Below are 16,945 nucleotides of genomic sequence, written 5' to 3'. Positions count from 1 at the left end.
CAGTTATTACATTCTGTGATACACTTGAAAAGTGGTTGAACCCCAATAGACGACCATTGCGCAAACGTGTATAGCAAATGCTTGTGTTTAATTTGTCCCCATGCAATTGTCGCCACCAAGTTGTCAGTATAGTGGCTCCGGGTTATATTCAGTTGATTACATGATTAGGTTGGCCGTACAACTTTGCTTCTGTCTCTATCAATTCTCAATTCAGGGAATAGCAATTTGCTGGTGCTGACGGCTTGCCCACCACCACTATCATCTCAACTATTGATAAGTAGCGCCACATCCAACAATCTATCACCACCATCTCTTAAACTATTGATAAGTTTCCGCAGAAATGAAAGCAAATGGCAACTTGGTCAAAAAAATATAATTTGGGAAATCTTTTCCAAGTGGAAACGGCGAAAAACAAAATTGAAATTAAAATATGTATGTCGGTTACACAGTGCAAACAAACTGCCATGCATTGACGAGGGGTTAATTTACTTGATAAATGTAGTCAAAATCAACTATAGGGCTTTCATTTGCCATCATCCAACAACGTTATTGTTCCTTGTTTCCGGCCGCGACAGATTGACGACACACGTGCCATTCCTGGGAAGTGGTTCAGACTGTTAGATTCGTCGCTGTTGTAGATCAATTCAATTGCTGGCACTCACGTTCTGGGGGGCACAGCCATAAACCAGTCGAAAGACACTCGAAAAATCACCTCACAGCACACGTATAAAAATAATAAAAACTCTCTTATTCGATGTATAGACGAGAGAGCAGAGATTGGTTCATTCACATCAGTCCTATAGGATACTCGACTACTGTAAACATGTTGGACGAATACCAACTAGGTGTTAAGGCCCCCTTCAACAGAAAATAAATAAAAAAGGGGGGGGGGAATGAAGAGCATTAAAAGAGCAAAGAGCACTCAGCAGCAACGTAGAGAGAATGGCAAACGAAGCGGAAGGTGGTGGTGGGGTTTTTGGGGTCGGATTTTCGCATATGGCACAAATAGGCTCTCGTCTTTTTAACCCATTATACACAGTCGACACTCGACAGCCGAAGCTTTATTCCTGCAAAAACAGACTTGGGTCTTATATAGAATAGTAGACACACATCACTCTAAAACTATACATCAGGGCACATGTGCTGCTGGTGCAGCAGTAGTTGACGTCGTCGCAATGGGCAGCAGCAAGAAGTGTAAAATCCAGGAGCCCCTAAAAACCACCGACAAGTTGCAGCTCGGCTTTAGTCGTCGTCTCACCCCACGTCAGTTCACACAGCTATACTGGATAGGGGCTGCCCATTCCTTGTATAGCCCAGCTTTTTTCTTAGAAAACCTACCCACGTAATCTCATCAACTGTAATTTGGGTGCACCATCACTTCTTATAGGACAAGAGTGCCTGTATAATGACGACGGTTAATCCAGCTTTTCGATTGCTGCGTTTACTATCTTTGGGCTTTTCATCCCTTATCGGAGATTAGCTTTAGAGCCAAAAAGGCGCTATACCATATCCAGTTGATGCTGATGTGTGCTAGGATCAACGACGATAATAATACGCGCGGTTGATATCATCCCAACTGATTTGCTCGTTTCAGTGCTGCTGGGTGAATAGCAATTCATATTGGCTGCACGCCAATATGAACCGTGAAGCGCTAGAAACCGACAAAAAGTGAACGTTATTATATTCTCATTAAAAATTAAGGCCAACAATTCGACTGTTGTGGATTATCTTGTGAACCGCATTCGTTCGTTTATTGTGCGCACACAAATTGGTCGCTTCAAACTGGAATTTCCCCCAGGCTGCTGTGAAATGTTTGAAAAAAGGACGGCCGAGAGCTATAGTCTTATCGAGTAAAGCCCGTGATTAAAGTTCACCAGTAGCGCCAAGGTATATCACCTCCTTCTATTTCGTCCGCCTATATTTTCGTCGGGGTTTTGGCTGTGTCGAGATAAGTGGGCGGATTAAGAGAGGCCAGCATCGTAGCATCTTGCGTTCATTCGATCGGCCCAGTCAGCACATCATCGCTCAGACTATTTCATTATTATTACCTCTGTTTTTCTCGTCTATTTCTATTCTGCACGACATCATTGGGGGTGTATAGGTCTCCGCCCTATTGTGATCCAGTGCGTCGGCGTCATCTCTCACGGCGACTGTGCTGCTGCACATCAAAGTTGAACGTGTCCTCGTGTTGGATTGGGTTCGATTGAACACATTTCTCTGTTGGCGTCGGCAGCTGCTGCTCATCTTTGACTCCTCACCTCCAGCCCAGCCCACATGAATTAATTGTCCGAGTGAGAAAAAGAAATAAAAAGGCCATGGCCGTTTACGACGATTGGGCCGTCACGGTCGATTTGACTATTGGTGATGTTCAAAGTGCCGCTCCTAGCATTAGCATCAGCAGCGGAAATAACGCAAGTGATGTGAATTTCCTGACAGATGTGATGCCGTCAGTCAATAATACCAGTTCTCAATATTACGACAATGGCAGTTATTCCGGCTGGATGAATAGCAGCACTTACTGCAGCGGCAGCTCATTGACGGACGGTGGCGACAACGTGAATTGCTCCTGGCTGTGCCCGCCCTGGAACGAGACGGAAGACTTTAGCGTCAACGCATTCACGCCGTCAGCCTTTTTCCAGGTCATCATCTACAGTTTGTACAGTGTCGTGTTCGTGCTGGCCCTGGTGGGCAACATGGTCGTCTGCGCCGTCGTTTTCACCAGCATCCGCAAGTGGACCGTCACCAATTTCTTCATCGTCAACATGGCGGCCGGCGACATTTTGATGGCCTTTTTCTGCATCCCATTCACTTTCTTGCCCACTTATGTTTTACTTTATTGGCCGTTCGGGGCCACCATGTGCCGGATCGTCAGCTTCTCCCAGGCCGTGTCCGTCTTCGTCTCTGCCTACACGATGGTGGCCATCAGCAGCGACCGCTACCTGGCCATCGTCTACCCGCTCCGCCCACGCATGACACGTAAACAGGCCAAGGTATTTGCCAACATAAACGTTTTATATTTATCGCGTGAACATGTAAGCAGTTGGAATTATTTAGACGTGCATTACTATTGAGCACGTACGTGTTCACACACTTGAATTATGGCCCAGCAATGCGGGATTTCTTATCTTTTATATTATTAAATCAACATCAGCAGATATCAAAATGGCTGCAGGCCATACATCCGTGTTGTTCAAAAAATAAAACATGATTCACGTTCGGACTCAATTCTCTAATCGTCATATAACACTGGGCCAGAGAGATGACGAAAGGCACGGGGGCACGCGTGTCTCATCCGAGGATAACAAGGTTGAGAAATGTGTGTGTTGTTACACATGTTTGGTTTTGTTCTCCTTATTATTTACGATATAGTTTGTGCGCTGCTGTGTGACATCTTATCTTTTTTATGGCTCGTCACCATTAACAATCACCCCCGGGACAGGCCAGAGTATACAAGTCACGTCATTTGTCAGTTATTTACATACTCCCGGATTATTTTTCTCCGTAAACTGCGTGTGTGTTTGTATCCGTTAAATTATAAGCCACAACAAACTGCACGACTATTTCCATCGATTGACCATTGACGCTTGCTCAAAATTATATAAATGTTTTAAATACATAGAATATATTTGAATTCAATCGATAATATCAATCAACCATCGGCTGATTTTAAAATTTCTGTTATTTCTTAGCCGCAAGCGCCAACGGCTCCAATGCTGTTCCCCCCCAGCGATTTATTTAAATTAATTTGCATGTGCTAGCGTTGCAAATTTACTTTTGTCAATATCTAGTTTTATCATATTATCAATTTTTTTTTTATTTAATTATGTTTTTTTAAGACAAAATCAGTGAATAGAACTCGATAATTTAAAAAAAAACTTTCAATTTAATTTTCGACTCATTTTGGCAATCTGGCAAATGCAAATTCGAAAAAACAATCCCAGATATTGCAGACTACAATTTTGCAAACGTCACGTGAAATTTCTTTTTCTTTTGAAATTTTTAAGAGTACGAAAAAATAGTAAAAATCATAGATTCAACTTACAAGTAAATAGTTTGTGCACCTCACAATGGAAATTCTACCATTTTGGCAAGTATCTTTGTCTGCATTTTGCAAACCAGAGTGAGAATAAATGTTAGTTTTAATGTAAAAAGCTGGCAGACACAGACATATAGCACACTTTCTTTGTTGACAGAGGCCAGGGACGAATTAGAAGAAAATGATGATCATTTCAGGCTTCACAGAGTCTTCTTGGCCAACATCATCCATGTGAACAAGTCACTTGGTGGTTCTCTTTGGTGAAGCCAAAGAAACACTCGGAACTAAATCAAAGTCTTTTTTTTTTTATGCAGCGAGTTCTAGGAATTTGTTTAGCGAGTTTTTTAATTCAGTTTGACAACAAGATAAAACTGTAACATCATTTCGTTTATGATCTTGTTTAATACCAAAAACTCAATTTTTGTTTCATCGTGTTAGACTCTAGAAAAATCAGATTATTGAATTTATTTTATTTTAGTTTTTTAAAACTTTATTGCAAGGCTAGCATGTGCTCGACGCTAATTGACAGGTGAATTCATCGAGCTTGGTACTATACGCCATTTCCAGCAAGTCTTCCGTCTTCATGACTATCCAATGGCTCGTGTTACTAATTCTAGGCTGATGTAATTCGAACCGTGTCAGCATCATCAGCCAGGCATTGGAAATTCTATTGACTCATTTTCGAGCAGGATAATATTATACGATGCACGTGATGGTACGCCCCCCCGGCTCTTGAATTCTATCCATCATTTCAATGGAAATGGAAGTTTATCGAGTTAATAAGGAGCTAACGCAAGCTGGCAACTTTGTCCAGCATCAAGGCAGTGCACAAATTAGTGCACCTGTAATGTGAGACTTGCGTCATATGGCTCAAATTGCGTAACAAAGCCTCCGCAAAGCCAGCCAAATCCGATGCCTCCACTCTGCAAGGGAAGCGTATTACAATATTTGATGTGAGAAAATGCTGAAAAGATGAAGAATTTTAAATTTCAACCAAAGTTGTACTAGGACCAAAAAGTTGCCACTTGGATGTGTATACGTAAGTTTGGGTTTACATCGTCTTGAAATGAGAAAATAGCTGGTCCGACATCAGACAGGAAGTATCGTCTTTTTCATATGAAACGTGTAAATACTCGCGTCATTTCTTCCGTTGATAAAATTCCGGTAAATATTTGAAAGCGGCCAGAGACGAAAGTGATGAAAACAGAGCTCGTCTTTTTCTCTCTTTATTTCTTTCGGCTTTCCCATCCACGCTAGTTCGTTCTTGTGTTGCTTTTAAACGTGCAACATTGCTGCAACAGCCAGCCAACTCCTCGTGCAATCAACAAACGAAACGAGCAGCAGCTTCTTCTTTCTTGGTATCCGCCGCTCCCTCCAATGTTTATGACAATGAAGAACGCCTTAAGTTGAGTTTCTAATTTTACAATTGTTTGGTATTTTTCATTTTATAGTGGATCATCGTGGCCGTTTGGCTGGCGGCCTTTGCGACGGCCATGCCGTTGCTCCTCATGTCGAAGCTCATCATCCCGGAGAATAGCAATTGGCACATTTGCTCCGACCGTTACATTTGCACTGAAGTGTGGGCCGACCCCATCCAGCAGACGCAATACACGACCGTCTTGTTACTTTTGCAGTACTGCTTCCCACTGGCCGTCCTTGTCTTCACTTACGGCCGAATCGGACTGGAAATCTGGGGCAAGAAGACGCCAGGAGAAGCTCATCAGCACCGCGATCTCCGATTGGCACGCTCCAAACGCAAGGTATGACTCTTTTTCGATCGTCTTTTCTTTGCAATTTTGCATATAGAGTAGAAATGGCGATGAGATTATTCCGGGCAGTTGGAATAATAGAATCCACGTTTGAACTGCCAGGTCTTATGTGTGTGTTTGTGTATTCCGTTCGTTTATACACTCTGGCACGTAGCGCTATCAGCGGGTGGGCGGATTGAAAGTGCCAGTCCTGTCGGGCCCAGCCAAATCTCTCGACGTGCACCGGACAGCACCTCTCAGAGAGAGTTCATCCAAACAAGTAAAGATTAAGTATATATACACAGACACACACGGGCGCGTGCTAGCAATGCTTCCGGATCAACAACTGGAGTTGATTATAGACAGCACCAAGGCCAGCTAACAACAACAGTTTCAGTTGTTTGTTTGTTCATTGACTGCGTTGCTGCTGCTGTGAGACTGCCGACCCCCGTCATATAGTTGCTATTAGGAACGTACAGTAGATTCGTGCGTGTGTCTGCGTGTTCACTAGACAGCTCGGATATGTGTACACGTGTATATATGATGTGCGTGTGTGTCGATTCCAAGTAGCCCAGGGGTGGGGGAAAAAGGTCCAGCAGCTGAGCCAGAAGACGCTAATTTGGTCTCCATCGGTCATCATCTCCTCCTATCCCCCCTCACAAGCGCTGGTGAAAAATTCCGAGAAAAAGCAACTGGAGAAATTCTTAGGCACTCACTAAAAGCTATTATCGAGGGGGCAAGGGCAATAACATTGACAGGAATAACAGGACGCAAATTGGTCCGTTGGGGGGCCATCAAAACAAAGGATACATATCGAATATGTGAATACGAAACACAGAGAAGAAGGCCGAGTGTTTGTCGATAGGCACAACAGTCTCCTGATACATGTCGCAATGGTTATTAGTTGCCATCATCTCTAATAAGATGCGAACGAAGATAAGTTGTTATTGCCGACTGATGATGGACTTTTTTTGTCTTTTTTCTGGAAGCGCTGCTGCTGGCAAATTTTATTACAAGACTCTCTTTTGTGTTCCCGGTAATGGCTACAACAAAAAGCTTAGATACCGAGAAATAAAAGGGTGGAAAGAACAACTACGTCGACCCCCTTTGAAAGAAAGAAAAAAGACAAGAGTAGAGAGACGCTAATAATATTACTAATAGGACACGCAAGTGAGCGGCAGCAGCAGCAGCCTCTTGTGCTGATATCAACTGGTGCTGCATTATGGGAGCAACGACGCATGGCTACTGCCAGACAGCCCAAAAAAGAAGAAGAAACAACAAAAGAGAATCTCCCAAAACTAATCAATACATCTCGGGATAATAATCAAGTCTCCCAGCAGCTTCGATATCTATCCAACTGCGATCTATATTGATCGTGACACTTGACAAGATTCCGTCTCTTATACCCTATTTCCTCCAGGGCTATAGGGATATTGGGCAGTAGCGGCTCGTCATTATTCTGTCCATTTCGGCTGATTCTATTTGACTTACGCTGATATGGAAATTGAAATCAATTCGGTTCCATTTTGGTAGCCCTTATCCTTATCCTGCCAATATTATAAAAGATGACCCGGTTAAATTAAATGTTTTTGGGCTTCTACAGATGATCAAAATGATGATTATCGTCGTCTTCTTCTTCGCCTTTTGCTGGCTTCCTTTCAACCTTTTGCAGGTACGTTTTTCTTGTATATACATTTACTTGAATATGCACCTCAAACAAATCTAGACGTCTAATAAAAGGAAACGAATAATAATATTATTGATTTGGGCTGGATCGATGGCTTATACAGATCATTGGAGATCAGTACCCGGGCATTTGGACGTGGAGTAAAATCAACTTTGTGGCTTTCGCTTGCCATTGGCTGGCCATGTCGCATTCGGCCTACAATCCAATCATCTACTGCTGCTTCAACTCGAAATTCAGACAGGTAAAAGCGCCAGCCAGACGCAAAATTCATTTTTTTTTTGACATTTTCTATTTAATCCCGCCGGCTCCAGCCCCCAACCGACGCCTCTGTCTCTTTGAGTCTATATAATTCAATCATGATGATGTGCGAAATGTTGGCTATTAATTGCCGCCGACGTCTGTCGTCTACTCTCTCTCCGATATTAAAACTAGACGAAGGCATATAATCTGCCCTGGTGGCTTTATACCTTTTTGGGTTTTTTAAAAATAAGTCTTAATAGTCGACAGGCTCCCGATCTATTCCTCTTTAAATTAATGACATCATAGATGTAGTAGATGCTAGGTATAATCTTTCTTTTCGGATTGGCTATATTTGGATTAGCGTAGGTTGCTCTCTGATCCTCGAAACGAATCGATTCTCCGTTTATTTTTTTGTCAAGTTGTCCTCATCTGGCTGCTATAGACGCCCCCCTTTTTAATACGATAAGACAAATCTCATTCAACATTACATTTAAAATGGCCATGCGCTTCTCTCTCTCTCTTATATTTTCTCTCTTATATAATCTTCCCCTGTCTCTATCTCTCTCTCGGTTGACGAAAGACGAAAGGTAAGCCAACTCAAGACAAATATATATCATCTCTAGCCTTTATTTTTATTCTTCTTCTTTTAAAAAAAAAATCTTAAGTCAATATACCTTGTCCTTTTTTTCTTCTTATTTGGTTCATCCCTCCCGCTTGCATTTGCTGGGCAACAGCTATACGAATTAGACGAGATAAAATCATCGAACCCCTTCCTGTGTGTGGATACAATCGCGTCTGGAAGTTGTGTACGCATCAAGTACTATTACAAGTTGGTTTTTTCCTTGTTTCCTATATTGCCGGCCAATCTGTCTAGGATTCTGGCCCAAACAAAAACAAATACAGCAGCAGAACAAAACAACTTCCAGACGTAACTGTATACCCTCCAGTATTATATATACTCGGATATAAAGGGCGGATGAGTCTATATACTAGGAGCTGATCTAAAACATAATATCTATACATCACAAAATCCCCAAAGAGCAACTACATAAAGGACTAATGGTTCCAACTGCATGAGGTGCGCACGGTTTTCCGTCGAATTCTTATATTTCCCTTTTCCGTTGACGACCAAAATGAATCGAATCAAAAACCCCCTGCTGTGTTGCCAGGTTATGAATTGTACTGCGAAATGCATTTCGCCTAGACCCTAAGGGTGTAGACCTACATTTATTCAGCTTTTTAAAGAACAAAAAGAGGGGGGTGTGCTGCCCTTTCCTCTTACCTGCACACGCCCTTTGCCATTCAGACTTATTTCAGCTCGCGTACAGTGCAGTCAGAATTTCAGAATGGCAGGCCCTAGTGATTTTTATGGTTGGCATAGGCACCAGAGAATGGACCCACGGGCCGTAGGTTTTCGTACTGAACAAGAAGCTAGAGATTGGGCAAATCGTTCTCGTGATTGGAATGGTCAGCCACGCGACCGTTTTGTTCACTTTGATTATCCAGATAGAGAAAGGTCTCCTCTTCGAAACTATCGAGAGTGGGCTCCCTCCTTTGACGCTCAACCGCCATTGTTTAATATTCCACCCGTGATTCCACCACCGGCTTTTGACGTTCCTCCGCGTGATCAGTTTTTTCACGGAGACCGGTTTTATCAAAATGATGTGGGGGATCGACCAAGGGGGCGTGCGAAGGAACGGGGGAATGGCGCCGAGTTTCCGTTAGATGATAGGATCGAAGAAGAAGCCTACGTTCGTTTTAGCAAGCTAAGAGACTTGGAAGAAAGAGAGAAGCGGGAGAGCAGACAGGAGGAAGACGAAGAAGATGGCGAGTATCTTGAAGTAGAGGACGAAGAGGAAGAAGAGTTAGACGAGGGGGGTCCAAAGCTAGTGGACCGTCCATGGCTACCAAAGGAGCGTACTCCCCAAGCCCCTGCCGCCGGATCTAAGTCGAAAGGGAAGGCTCTAAAACCAACGCGCGCGGCAGCCGCGGCAGCCACGGCAGGCTCATCCAAAGCAGCCAGTGAATCAGGGGAAGTGACGGCGTTCATCCCAACAGCGATTTCAGACGAGATTAGGGTTTGGCTAACGACTGGCCTGTCAACCGACGATTCAAAAGCAATCTCAAAGAAATTTGAGCTCGAGTTTGAGGACCCGACTTTCTCGATTAAACCGCCTAAGCTCGACGGCTTTATGTTGAGGCATGCTAAAGACAAAGATCGATTGAAAGGGGTTAATGCTTCGGAGGAAGCGCTTATACAGACTCAGCTTAAAATAATGGACGTTGCCCCACCTCTGTTTGATTTATACGCTAAAGTGTGTGCTCTTGGAGAGGGAGAAACGGTGACGCAAGCCAAGAATACGGTGCGGGCCGTTTTACAACAGTGGGGTAGAGCGTACTACCACATCACCCAAAGAAGAAGGCGAGCGGTTGTGACATTGGTGGAACCGACATATGACTTCATATTGTCAAACCCTGACGCTTTCGCACCGGGAAAGGAGGCAACTGAGCTCCTTTTCACGGACAAATTCTTAGAGACGATGCTCAAGGAGGCGTCTCAAGACGCCACACTGGCAAGCTCATCGGCGGCTCGAGCGAGGGCTAAGGCAGGTGGAAGAAAGGTAGCAGTGAACCCAGGCCCATCTCAACGGGTGTTGCGCCCAAGGAGAGAAGCAGCGGCCCAATTTCCCGTTGAAGGGAGGCAGAGTGGTGGGGTCGGAAGAGGACGACCGCCGGGTGCAACTGCTTGGACTCGAGGAGGTGAAAGGTATGTTTTCGTCCCTCCTTCTGATCCCATTCAAATTTTACGCAATACTGTTGTGTGTGAAAATGTGGGCGGGCGTATTTTACATTTTGCTAAAATGTGGGAGACTGTTACGGACGATCGTTGGGTCCTAGACAGCGTGTCAAACGGGGTTAAGCTAGATTTTGTAGAAACCCCGAATCAAACTAAACTTCCGCGTCCGATAACAATGTCGAAAGAGATGGCAAGCGTTTGCGACCAGGAAGTAAAAGATTTACTTGAGAAGAAAGCCATTGTAGAAATTTCGAATAGCGGGGAGGATGGGTTTGTCTGTTCTCTATTTGTTATTCCAAAAAAATCGGGCGGTTTTCGCCCGATTGTAAATCTTAAACCACTTAATGTATTCATCCGGTATGAACACTTTAAGATGGAAAATCTTGATTCCGCACGCTTCATTTTGAGAGAAGGGGACTGGCTAGCAAAGTTGGATTTAAAAGATGCTTATCTTACGGTCCCTGTGCACCCCTCCCACCAGAAATATTTGCGTTTCACCTGGAAGGGGCGTATTTTTCAATTTACTTGTCTGGCTTTTGGTTTAGCTCCGGCCCCGCGGTATTTTACGAAAATTCTAAAAGTAGTGGCGGCTTTTCTGAGAAGGCAGGGCATGCGTCTCATCGTGTATCTGGATGATATATTAATAGTTAATACATCAAAAGATAGCACCAAAGCCGATGTAAATAAAGTGGTTGAATTATTACAAAATCTGGGTTTCTTGATCAATTGGGAGAAGTCAATTGTAGAACCGTCGCAAGTAATAGAGTATCTGGGCTTGGTTATTAATTCGGTAAAACTTTCCTTTTCGCTGCCGTCGGACAAGGCTGCAACCGTTAAGGCCAAATGCGATGCGGCCCTTGCCAGGAGCAGAATTTCATTGCGAGAGATTGCGTCGATAATGGGCAACTTTACTTGGGCCATACCTACGATACCTTTTGCGCAGTCTCATTTCAGGAGGATGCAGGCATTCTATATTAAGCAAGCTAGAAAAGTGGGATTTAATTTGAAGTCGGAATGCGTGCTATCGGCGGAAACCAGGGACGACTTAGAATGGTGGTCCAACAATCTAGGCTTAAAAAGGGAAAAGTTGTTCTTTCCTAGCGTGCCAGATCTGGAGATTTTCTCCGACGCTTCTCTAACAGGCTGGGGAGCGTATTGTAATAATGTGAGGACGAGGGGCTCATGGACTTTGGAAGATACCAAGAGGCACATTAATGAACTAGAGATGTTAGGCGCGTTATACGCGATTCAATCATTCGCGGCGGTATCGGAAAGTATAGCGATAAAAATTTATTTAGACAACGTCACGGCAGTGGCTTATATTAATCACGGCGGGGGTACCAGGTCCAAAGCGTTGACGCAATTATCAACCACTCTGACAGCTTGGTGTGAGAGCCGGAATATTGCAATCGAAGCGGTTCATTTGAGCGGCAAGCTGAATGTAATTGCTGACGAAGAGTCTCGCGCCGGACCGGATGCAAGCGATTGGAAATTAAATCCATCCGTTTTTTCTCGCGTTCAAAAGATCTGGCCATCAAAAGTTGACCTTTTTGCGTCCCATTGGAACGCGCAGCTCCCCTCTTTCTTTTCGTGGCGGCCGCAACCGCAAGCGTTGAACACAAATGCCTTTTCAGTTAACTGGAAGGGCCTTTCGGGGTATCTTTTTCCCCCTTTTGCGCTAATTTTTCAATGTTTGGAAAAAATTAGAAGAGAGAAAGCTGACGTAGTTTTCGTTTGCCCCGTATGGACAGGTCAGGCCTGGTTCCCGGTGCTACTCGAGCTAGCGTGCGACGTAGTATTTCTTCTTCAGCAGGAGCCGGACCTCCTGACATCGGCACTGAACGAGCCGCACCCGTTATTAGCATCCAGCGCACTTCACTTGGCCGTTTGGAGACTGTCCGGCGACAGTTGCGTGACAGAGGCTTTTCGTCGAACGTGGTCGACCTTCTTGTGGCCGGAAATCGACCGACCACCCTCGCAACTTACGATTCCGCATGGCGGAACTGGACACATTGGTGTGTGCGAAGGGATACGGATCCCTTGTCGGCGGATTTAACCGAGGTTTTGCAGTTCCTCACCGACTTGCTGGCCTCGGGCAAGTCGTATAGCGCAATCAACATTCACCGGTCTATGTTGTCCAGGACCCTGGGGTCCATCGAAGGCGTTCAGATAGGCGCGCATCCGCTTGTCGTCCGATTAATGAAAGGCTGCTATCACAAGAATCCCCCCAAGCCCAAGTACAACGACATGTGGGACCCGAGTCAAGTTGTAGAATTTATTAATTCGTTGGGCGAAAACCGACACCTTACCCTGAGCGTCTTAGCTAGTAAATTGGTCACCATGATAGCGTTAGCTACCTTAATGCGAGCGTCGGAGATAGCGGCAATTGGTTACCGATCCGTCGTCTTCTCAGAAAGAGGGGTAGTATTCTCATTAGATAGGTTACGGAAAGCACAGCGGAACGGTCCGCTGCAGTCCTTTTCAATATTAAATGATCCGGATCCGATTTTATGTCCAGTCTTGGCGCTTAAAGAATTTGTGGAACGTACGAATCAGTTTAGACGCGAGACAGACGAAGGAAAACTATTTGTTGCACTCATCGCGCCCCATAGGCCGGTCTCAGCCAGTACAGTGAGTCGCTGGATTAAATCGTTCTTGCAAAAGGCCGGCATAAACACTCGGTGTTTTGGGGCGCATTCCACAAGAGGAGCGGCCGCTTCGAAAGCGGTCAGTGACGGCGTACCGGTGGAGGCAATCTTGCGAGCCGGAAGTTGGTCAAAAGAAACGACGTTCAATCGATTTTACAATCGAGCGTCGACACAAACGATGTTTGTTCAAAATTAAAAATTCATCATTGGGCTTTAAAATCACCCTTAGGGTCTAGGCGAAATGCATTTCGCAGTACAATTGGTAAATTACCCGAGGGATCGTTCTACGATCCTGAAGGGTAATTGAAATTGTATAAGAAATAAATGTAGACGACGACCCTAAGGGTCTGTCTCCCACCCATACCCACCCTGTGTCATCATTTATTTAATTATGATTCATTCAATTTTGGAAAAAACGCGTAGAAATCAAACCTTTCGTGGCCGGAAAGCTGGAGGTTATTCTAGAAGCAAGAATAACTAGACTGGCGAGAAAGTAAGAAGGCCCCATTACGTGTTCAAGTTACGGCAGTTGGCAGAGCTGTCCAGAAGAAGAAGCGCACTATTTTTTGCTGCAACCATTATGTTCATGTTTCTGTGTTTCATGATATGTTACCTTGGGATAGAGTTTTTTTACCCTGAAGTCCTCAGGTTTTTTCTCGTATCCCCCTCAAACTGTTATTTGGAAGTTATGTGTGAAATTCTCTCTGATTATGTTTGATAACATGTAATTGTGTTTGGTTAAAACCCTGTACACGGATCTGTAGCTATAAGTCTGAATGGCAAAGGGCGTGTGCAGGTAAGAGGAAAGGGCAGCACACCCCCCTCTTTTTGTTCTTTAAAAAGCTGAATAAATGTAGGTCTACACCCTTAGGGTCGTCGTCTACATTTATTTCTTATACAATTTCAATTACCCTTCAGGATCGTAGAACGATCCCTCGGGTAATTTACCAAATAACAATCAACATTGACCAACAATAACCCAGGCTTATAAACCTGTAATGTACACGTTAAACTTTCTCCTCTTGTGTGCATTTCCCAAATTAGATTTGTTGTTGAAACATCAAATCAGTCCCCTTGTCTCTTTATATCTTGTTGTGTGTCGTTATAATTTTCTAATCGTTTGTTCATCTCTATTGTAAACAGCTGGCGAGTGTGACAGCATTGCACAGCTTTGGGTGTCGTTTCACGTCGTCTAGTGTTCCAAAAACAAACACAAAACAAAATCCAAACTTTCATCTCAAAATTGACACGAGTATTTTGAGCCCTTTGTTTTATTTCTCTGTGTGTGTGTCGATACGGATCGAGTATTTTCATGTTTTATTTATTTTTTATCGGTGGCCATTTTTGCTTTTTGTGACGTCGAGGGAGTCATGTTTGACTTCCGCTTGATTGGCGCAATTATATTAGATAGAATGAAATCAAATGAAATGACTAAAATTCGATTTTATCTGCCGTTTTTTGCGCCCAGGGTTTCCAAGTGTTGGCCGTGCGTTGTGGCTGTCGCTGTTTGATGGAGAGCGAACGGGAGTGGAACGACCGAACGGCGGGCGATTGCGACTGTTGCGGCGCCCGTCTGAGCGGCACTCACGGGAGCGCCCATGGCGATCACGGCTGTGCCCCGCTCCAACGGGTCAACACCTACACGACCTGCACCGGCGGCCCCAACAACCATTTAACTCAACCACAGCAGCAGTCGCAGCACAGCAAGAACTTGTCATCGTGCCGCGTTCTATTGCCCAGCAACCACCACCACAACAACCAGCCATTTACCGGGCCAGCGGCCTACAAGTCCAGCTACTCGGGCCGTTTCCAGCATCAGCAGGAATCGGCCAGCAACGGCGGTCCTCCTCCAGCACGCGCAAGGTGTTGCTCCTCATTCAACAGCAGCAGCGGTGCCAACTCAGCGCAGCGCCGCTACTCGCCGTCGTCATCGTCGCCGGCCGTTTGCGGCGCTGTCGTGAACAGCAGCCGCTCCGCTTCTTCAGCAATTCGCCCGCAGAAGTTTGTCTTCCGCACCAATTTCCCGACCCAGCAGCAGCAGCAGTCGTGCCAATCAGCCCAGCAGCAGCGGCTGCTATCTGGTGCTGGGGCTGGTTCGCCCACGAGCCTCACCATCAACCTCAACCCATCCGGCGGCAACACCACGGCCGAATCGCACATTTAAAGGACAGCGGTAGTAGCAGGGCCCACCTGCAGGCCAGCAGTAGACGCAAGTCCCTCATCAGCAGTGGCGGCCGGCCCAGCAACAATTGCAAGAACAAAAGAGATCTGTCAGCACAGTGGCAACCACCACCACCACGCCCTTCCAGGGTCTAAAAATCTAATTAGCCGTTCTTCTTCTCATCTTGTTGTTTTTCTATTTTTCATAGCAGCAAAAGGTCGTGTGTTTATCTATTATTATTGGCTGGCTCTTCTCTTTGCCCAGCGTCAAAAAGTTGCAATCCAGTCAGGCGTGAATGACCCATCTAGTCTTAGATAAATCCATTTCGAGGTCTCCCAGGAAATTTATAACGACAGCAGCGCTCAACTTGGCAGCGCAATATCCCTCCTACAACTTTGAAATTAATTCTTGTTACAAACATGTGAGGAAACTATTATTATTATTACAGAGAGATCCGTCGTCTGTGTGTACAAATGTATGTAAATGCGATTGAAAATCAATGAGCCAAATGGTTAAACAGAATGGCCAAACTATTTGGCCAATAACTGCGCATGAAAAGAGAAAGATCAACTTTTTCTCGACGTCTTTCCCTTGACCCGTTTATCTACCAACTGCGGAGCGACCCCGTCATGTACATGTAGGAGCGATTCTATTTCTTACTCTCCACCACGTCGTCGTCGGTTGGACTTTTGACCGACTCCAAGTCAAAGAGAATGTGCCCTTGACCCTGTTTGGTTGTGTCTCTCCTTTTTACGATTCGAACCGACAGTGTCGTCGTCGTCTAACGCCCTGATTAGATCAGACAGCGTTCGCCCTCATTTCTCACCTTCTTCTTCTTTTTGTTTTTCGTGTTTGGTTTCATCGCCAATTTTGTGATTTGGAGGAGGCTATTATGATAATATCAGTGTCGGCGTAATATTACACCCGTGGCTCCCAGTCTAAGTCAAATGGTTTTACACAAACGTGGAGGAATGTACAAGATTCTCTCTCTCAACTATTGGCTGGCAATCCAAACTTGAAAGCTAAACTATATAGACCCCTTGTATATTTATAACTCGAGTCATTTCTTTTTCATGTCAAAGGTTCGTGAATTTGCCAAAAAACAGAGACTCTATAAACTATATAATCAACATGTTTCTCTCCTTCCACCCTGTACTCAATGTTCTACTCTAAATTGTATTGTTTCTGATCAAATCGCTACCGACCTATACCTGCAATCCATCAATGGTGTCTACGCATGCCTGTACGAAGAAGCTAATTCACGTCGATGTGTGTTAAACTGGATCGTCAACACCTTTTGTACCTGCCCAATACACATGAGAATATGGAAACATGTTACACAATTACGACACAAACGAGTTTGACTTCTCATTTCTATAAGAGGACATTTGGAATAATCGGGCAAGGTCTATAACATTGAAATTATTTCGATAGCGAAATGTGGAACGAACGACATGTAACAAGTTGAATCTGGTTGACTTTTCATTTAGATTTGAACTTGAAAATAAAAAGAACCAATAACTGAATATACTAGGCACGTCTAACCTGTTGGTGAAATGATTTTTTTTAAATTTTATTAATTCTTTTTTTCTTTCGACGAAATAAGAGCAAAAGAAAGTGGTTGGAAA

At 44.5% G+C, this 16,945-nt stretch overlaps 2 protein-coding genes across 3 annotated transcripts; both read left to right on the top strand.

The window, feature by feature from the left end:
- The first annotated feature begins 1,244 nt into the window (after positions 1–1,244).
- LOC124203028 (RYamide receptor-like) lies at positions 1,245–16,663 on the top strand. Of its 2 annotated transcripts, XM_046599599.1 has the most exons (6): positions 1,359–2,990; positions 5,488–5,796; positions 7,388–7,456; positions 7,575–7,712; positions 8,292–8,298; positions 14,625–16,663. In XM_046599599.1, the coding sequence occupies exons 1-6, from the start codon at positions 2,316–2,318 to the stop codon at positions 15,470–15,472; spliced, it is 2,046 nt and encodes a 681-aa protein (XP_046455555.1). In that variant the 5' UTR covers positions 1,359–2,315; the 3' UTR covers positions 15,473–16,663. The 2 variants fall into 2 exon arrangements, with proteins under 2 accessions (XP_046455556.1, XP_046455555.1); XM_046599600.1 differs by lacking the exon at positions 8,292–8,298 and having other exon boundaries at positions 1,245–2,990.
- On the top strand, positions 8,332–14,363 carry LOC124203029. Its single transcript, XM_046599601.1, has 2 exons — positions 8,332–10,478; positions 13,580–14,363. The coding sequence occupies exons 1-2, from the start codon at positions 9,058–9,060 to the stop codon at positions 13,635–13,637; spliced, it is 1,479 nt and encodes a 492-aa protein (XP_046455557.1). The 5' UTR covers positions 8,332–9,057; the 3' UTR covers positions 13,638–14,363.
- Positions 16,664–16,945: the final 282 nt, after the last annotated feature.

The sequence above is a fragment of the Daphnia pulex genome, chromosome 9 (genome assembly GCF_021134715.1).
Source record: "Daphnia pulex isolate KAP4 chromosome 9, ASM2113471v1".
NCBI lineage: Eukaryota > Metazoa > Arthropoda > Branchiopoda > Diplostraca > Daphniidae > Daphnia > Daphnia pulex.
The sequence above is the reverse complement of the archived record's forward strand: the minus strand, read 5'-3'. Positions and strand labels throughout refer to the sequence as shown.

Bases quoted from the DNA above. Each gene is read 5' to 3' on its own strand.
- LOC124203028 (XM_046599599.1), top strand. From the start codon at position 2,316: ATGGCCGTTTACGACGATTGGGCCGTCACGGTCGATTTGACTATTGGT. The intron at 5,797-7,387 runs GTATGACTCTTT...GGGCTTCTACAG, and splicing joins TGGCACGCTCCAAACGCAAG to ATGATCAAAATGATGATTAT. The intron at 7,457-7,574 runs GTACGTTTTTCT...TGGCTTATACAG, and splicing joins TTCCTTTCAACCTTTTGCAG to ATCATTGGAGATCAGTACCC.
- LOC124203029 (XM_046599601.1), top strand. From the start codon at position 9,058: ATGGCAGGCCCTAGTGATTTTTATGGTTGGCATAGGCACCAGAGAATG. The intron at 10,479-13,579 runs GTATGTTTTCGT...AAAAACGCGTAG, and splicing joins TGGACTCGAGGAGGTGAAAG to AAATCAAACCTTTCGTGGCC.